The 6,613-nt window shown below is 41.0% G+C and overlaps 1 protein-coding gene across 8 annotated transcripts in view; it reads right to left on the bottom strand.

The window, feature by feature from the left end:
- Positions 1-6,613, bottom strand: part of Dlgap1 (discs, large (Drosophila) homolog-associated protein 1) — a 296,231-nt gene that overhangs the window by 144,193 nt on the left and 145,425 nt on the right. For all 8 annotated transcript variants that reach the window (XM_005372643.1, XM_005372645.1, XM_005372644.1 and 5 more), the window contains exon 3: positions 100-277. In XM_005372643.1, the coding sequence (XP_005372700.1) occupies positions 100-277 (178 nt within the window). The remainder of the gene's footprint in view (positions 1-99; positions 278-6,613) is intronic.

The following is a 6,613-nucleotide window of genomic DNA, read 5'->3' as shown; positions in this document are numbered from 1 at the left end:
GTTAGTGGCACCTGCCTGGGCCTCCTGTCTGGGCCCTTGGTGGTCCCTATTTCCTGCCACCCAGCTGTCCCCAGCCTCTGCATGGGTCCCTGTGCTCACCTGGCTGATGGTGCTCATGGCGCGCATGTAGCTCTCGTTCCTGGACCGGAACTTGGGCGATGTGAGCAGGCCCGCGGGGTCCAGGCTGTCCAAGCTCCGGTTGATGGAGACTTCGCTCACCGCCCTCAGGTAACTGTGACTGCGGATCTGGAGCTTGGGTGAGTGTTCATTGGAGATCCTGGAGGGGGAGGTGGAGGGGCGTGGTTAGCCACGTTCCTAACGTGCACGAGGGAGCAACAAGAACTCTTATCTGCGCAGCAACCGAAGCACCGAGACAAAGAACACAGGTGAACTTCCAGGCCTGCTGAACTCCCCCGTGGTGTCTCTAAGGAAAACTTATTCTTTTTTAGTTCTACATGTTTTTAAAACAATTTATTATTTTAAAAAGTATTTTGTTATTTATTTTTATTAGTACACATTTGCCATACAGAACGGAGACATTTATCGTGGGGAGCTGGTACGCGGACACGGCACGTCCTTATACAGGGCACGTCCTCATTCTTTTAAACCCCACATCGCTTAGTCCCCTTCCCATTTGAGAAAGATCCATCTCCCTGTTCCCTATGATCTCTCTCTCTCTCTGTTTTTTCCCCTTTATTTGTACTTTGGGTTCTTTTTCAAAATTTTAATTAAGAGATTTTAACCACTACATAGTAACTGTAAATATTTATGGGATATTTCACTGCACGTATACAGCGTGTAATGATCCAATGAGGATAACTGGTATACTCGTCACTCAGGCACTTATCATTGCTTTGTTTGCAGAGCATTCAAACTCCTCTCTGTTAATTATTTTGAAACACAATTAATTGCTTTCAACCATAGTCACCCTACTGCACCACAGAACATTATAAATTATCCTAGTTCATGCCATACTTATTAACTACCTTCTATTCATCTCTGTCCCCCTCAACCTTCTCTGGCTCTGTTAACCACTATTCTGTTTTCCATTTCTATGAAATTAACTATTTAAAGCTTCTACATTTAGGTGAGAACATTCAATACTCATCTTTCTGTGCCTGGATTACTTCACTTAACAAAATGCCATTCAGTTCTATCCATGTTGTCACAAATGACAGGATTTCTTTTTTTATGGCTCAGTAATATTCCATTATATACACACCCTATGTTTTCTTTATCCATGCATCCACTGCTAGGCATCTAACTTGATTCCATGTCTTTGCTACTGGGAATAGTGCTACAGTAAATATGGGGACATAAGTATCTCTTTAACTTGTCAATTTCATTTCCTTTGCATTGCTACCCTGTGGAGGAATGGCTGGATCCTACGGTAGTGTGGTTTTATTTCTAGTCTTTTAGAGACCTTAATACTGGTTTCCATAGTGGCTGTGCTAATTTACATTCCAATCAACAATGTATAAAATTTCCCCTTTCTTCACAGAAGGAACCTTTTCACAAGAAACCATCAAGATCTGATGGTATTAGAACAACTGGAATTCCCTTCCACCATGAAATAATTTCCCTATTCACGTTTTCCTAAACATCCTAAAGTGGGAGATAATAGCAGCGACTGTCCTGCCCTAGAATTCTATATTGTATGAAGTTTTTCTTTGTATCTATTTCTTTCTTGGGGCTATCTTTTTGGTTTTGGATTCTCTAGTGGCAGCAAGTAGCTCTGTATCTATCTACATCTGTCTCTCCATGCACTACTCATCTATCTATCTATCTATCTATCTATCTATCTATCATCTATATCTATGCAACATGTCTCTCTCTCTCTCTCTCTCTCTATCTACCCAATCTATCTCTGTCTTATCCATGCAGTTCTCATCCCTCTCTCTCTCTGTCTCTGTCTCTCATCTATCTATAGTAAATAGAAATTTTAATTGTAAAACCCTATTCAATTGGACAAAATGTAAAAATCAACAGACATAAAAAAGAGAAGCTCCAGAACGTTATGAAGACATTGGTAAAACTTCATGGAAGGCAATAAACAGAGTCCAAAAAAGTGCAAAAATTTTTTAACAGTTTTCCTGATAGAAATACTCGATTTTGTAAAAAAATTTAATTTCCCAAGTTTATCTATAAAGTTAGTGCTGTTGCAACAAAACTCCTCATAGAATTTTCTGCAAGGGACTAAACTTATTGTAAAATTCATAGGAGACTCACAGTATAGCCAGCACTTCCCAGTCCTTGTCACTTCCCAGGAAGCTTATATTTGTAATCCCAAGGAAAAGTTATTGGAATTGTAATGAGCTAATTCCAATCTACCACTTCCAGTACAACCTATGGCATAAATAAAGACACAGTAATATATCCAAAATGGTGGGGAGTCGAGGGGGTCCTGAGTTCTGCCACAGTGATGGCTATCCCGAACAAAGGCCTTTACCTAGGACTGAACCCTGATTTTATTCATTTGTGAAGGGAATGGCTTGGGGATGAGTGACTGTGAGAGTGGCGGGAAGTACAAGAGTGCCGTGAGCTGGGCTAGGTAGGAGGCCTGAACTCACCCCTGCCATATGCAGAGAGAAGGGAATGCAGAAAGAGTCATCCGCATAGCAGTTCAGGTAGTATCTAATGTTTTCGGGGTCGATGCTTCAGCTCTGATGTGTAATCTTTGAAATCACAGGAAATCGTAGCCTCTATCTTGAGGCTGGATCCCAGCTGACAGCATGGAGCACTGGCTCTCCATCCCATCTTGTCCCAGCTCACACAAGGGAACAACAGGTGGGGGTCCGGAAGAACACGACTGCTGTCTTCAAACACTACCAGCAGTACCTCAACTAGAGCGATACACATTGCTTAAAGCCAAGTGAAGGAATAAGGAAAAGTCCCAGCCAGCTCTGTACACGTCAATACATGGAAATAGGGTCAGGCTCAGCCAAAATGGAGGCAATTGCTCCTTTGTCAAGGAGAGCTGCCTAGGTGGTCCTCCCCATCTCAGCAGCATCACTCATAAGACACAAAGACAGAACCATCCAAACATCCTTGAGTTGGTAAATGGAGAAGATGTGGTGTATCCATGCAGTGGCATATGCTTCTGCAGTAAAGGTGGACGAAATGTTGATCTGTGCTGCCTGTGGATACATGCGGGAGCCGCCCTGCTAAGGGAAAGGTGAGAGTCACTGACTACCACATGTTCCATGATTTCCCCCATGTGAAATGTCCAGAGCTGACGAGGCTGGAACGAACAGCATGCCCCAGGGCAAGGGACAGGGAAGATAGAGGTGATGGCAGTGCCATCTAGGGGATAGGGAATTTCTTTTTAGGTTGATAAAGATGCTTTAAAATCAAGCCTGATGGTGACTGTACAACTCCATGGGTGTAGTAAAATAGTGAATTGTATGTTTTAAATGAATGAAATGTATGGCACACATATCATATTTCAATAAAACCATATAAAATAGTATGAGGCCTCAGAATCATTGGATTTCCTTACAAAAGGAGGTTAGAGAGTGGACTAAAGTGGAAAAAACTAAGTAAAACACAGCCAAAAGGGGGGAAAAAAGGAGAAAAAAGTTACTGTAATCCAGCACAGACGATGTATCTATATGTGTATCTTGATTTAGTATAATAGTCTTATCTGTTTTACTTTTTTTTGCCTGTTAGTCTGATTGTTAATCTACATGTATTAACTTGAGAAACACTTATAATTAACTTGAGAAGAACTTATAAAATACATGAATCTGATGCTGGAATAAAAGCAGGGGTGGAGGGGAAGGGGAAGGAAAGACTCAGGGTGTCTCATGTCGTGCACCAACTCCTGCAGCGCGTGTAATCCTCATGTACCATAGACACAGACTCTTCAAATTACAGTAAAACAGTAAAGTGGGTAAAGCTAGGGAAGGAAAACCAGCTCATGTGGTTGCAAAGGTCTCCACAACAGTGCTCAGGGCTCAGCAACAGCCGCACTTGGGAGGAGAAGAGAGATTTGAGGACCCACGTGAAATGTACATGTGGAGAATGGAGAAGGAGGCGGAGTCTTGGAACAGCCAGAAAATAACAAAGAAATAAGCAAGGGGAAGCATGGCTCTCAGCAACTCTCGGCTCTGCAACTACAAAAACAGTGGGTACCATAACCTTAATTTCTGTACTTAAAGACTCAAAAAAATTACCAGACTATTATGAAAATAAACAAACCCTATAAAACCTTAGGCAAGGGAATAGGTCAAAGAAAGGTTTGAGAAGTATGTGTGAAATCTATAAGCAAGTGGGAGGATGACTGATATGTGGAAAAACACAGAAAACTTTAAAATTTTGTTCAGCCAGAAACACTGTAAACACAGTAAAAAAAAACATTCTTACAAACACATATGCTACAGTACACAGCACAACAAAGAGGGCCCACATCATAGTATCCAAAGTAGACTTAAAGTAATACAATTAAAAAAAAAAAAAAAAACAAAAAACGGGCAAAGGCTATAAAGCAGTAACCACAGGAAATTATTTTTTTTTTTTGGTTTTTCTCCGGTACCGGGAACCGCACTCAAGACCTTGCGCTTGCCAGGCAGGCGCTTTGCCGCTGAGCTAAATCCCCAGCCCCAACCACAGGAAATTAAATACATAAATTCACAGGAAAATAAATTTACTTGGACCATACACATAGCAAGATGCTCAGTCTCACTGGTAATCAGAGAAATGTTGATTACAAATAAGATTTAGCACCCATGTCTACATCCTCAAATGGAAAAGATATTCCAAATGTTCTGTTAGTAGCAAAGTGTAAGATTCTGCCCCTTCTTAGATCAGATATAGAATTTTTTCATAGCTGAAAAAGATAATCTCAAAAGTACTAAAATCTGAGAATTTGATTTGCAGCCACTTTTTATTTTCATTTGCAAAGAGAGGAACCAAACTAAAATAGATGTAGGGTGCAAGATCCAAAGTAAATCTCTTGTGTCTTACATTGTTACAAATAAGAAATTCTTCAGTGCCCCCTGCATTTCCACGTTGCTCTCAAACATGAAAATACCATTGCCAAGCCATGCAAATATTTCCTAAGTGTTATGTGCTTTCTATTTATGTTGGTTCATGCTGGGTCCCTATATAAATGCCTGTGTCAAAATATCCCAACCAACAAACTGAAAAATTCATTTTCTCCTAAAGACGGTTTTTGGAAAAAGAGAGTTTCAGTTTGAGGCATGCCTAACTTAAAGTTCATTTCCTCTCAAAACTGAAGAGCTAGATGACAAATGTACTTCCCTGGCTATTTTGCAGCTGGACCCAGAGTGATGCTATTGCCAACATAAATAGTGATGCTACTCCCAGTGGTTAGTGGGGGGCAGTGGGGAGGCTATTTCACAAGTGGGGGACATCCTAAAGAAGAAGTGAAAGTCTGGTGTTTTGAAAAATCAGTGTCTGCTGGCCAAGATGGGGAAATGAAGTGTGGTTGAACAGTCAGTCATTCCAGCCACTTGTTATGAAATAGGCACAATTCTAAAATTTCACAGTGAAGAATCACCCAGAAGATGTCGAACAGCTCTCCTTGGTGAGGTTTTCCTGGTAAAATAGAGTGTATTTTAATAATGCACTGAGTCTAAGGAAATGGACTCACCTAGCCACTTAGAGCAGAGCCTGTAGTTATCTGCAGAACCCAAACTTGAGGTATAGCAGCACTTAGCAAAGACAGACCAGGGTGCGGACGGCGCTGCCTGCACCCCAGCAGAAAGAGGATCTGCTCAAGTGAGGGAAGTACACATAGTCAAAGTGCTGGCATTGTGCTAGATCATTTTTCCAGGTTGGCCTACTGACACAACAGCCATCTGTTCTCTTCTTCTTCATAAATGACTTATAAAAGTTATTACTCTTCCTGGTTCATTCAAACTAAAGTGAGATTTTGACCCTCGTAGCCCACTGAGTCCCCTTGCATGATATCCTTCCTTTGTTTTTGCTTTTTTGAGACAGGGTCTCGCTATGTAGTTCAGGCTGCTTCTTTGGCACAGTGCCACAACATTTTCTATGGCCCTTAGTCAATCTTAGTCTTGGAATACCAGGAAGAACAGCTGTTCAGAACAATTATGTCACTTTTGGCTAAAGTGGTACCATCAGCAATAACAATAGTATCAAACACAGCCTAGAAAAAGACAAACTGAGGTAACCATTAATTTGTCACCTTTAACCATATAAACTAGATTTGTGGTTATATAGGAAAATCTGAAAAAACTAGAAAGTTATATGCAGTATCTAAGTACTTAATATGTGAATTTTTCCCCCAGGGGTTAAAATTTCAAAGTGGTTAGGGAGAAAATAGAGAAGTAGAAGAAGAGGAAGAGATTAGAAGTAAGGCTGGAGGACAAAGGGGGATTATGCTAACTTTAGGAAACTGGTGCAGAAAACTAGAGAGAAAGAGAGCAGGAAGAGATAAAAAGAAGAACAGAACCACAGCTACAACAAGGCTAGAAACCACATTCATACTCATATAAAAACAGGATCAAATCATGAAGGAGAACTCCCCCCCAAAAAACAAAAAACAAGACCACCACCACAACAAAAGACAAATGAGAGAGAGAGAGAGAGAGAGAGAGAGAGAGAGAGAGAGAGAGAGAGAGAGAGA

The sequence above is a fragment of the Chinchilla lanigera genome, unplaced genomic scaffold (genome assembly GCF_000276665.1).
Source record: "Chinchilla lanigera isolate Chin_1 unplaced genomic scaffold, ChiLan1.0 scaffold00001, whole genome shotgun sequence".
NCBI lineage: Eukaryota > Metazoa > Chordata > Mammalia > Rodentia > Chinchillidae > Chinchilla > Chinchilla lanigera.
The sequence above is the reverse complement of the archived record's forward strand: the minus strand, read 5'-3'. Positions and strand labels throughout refer to the sequence as shown.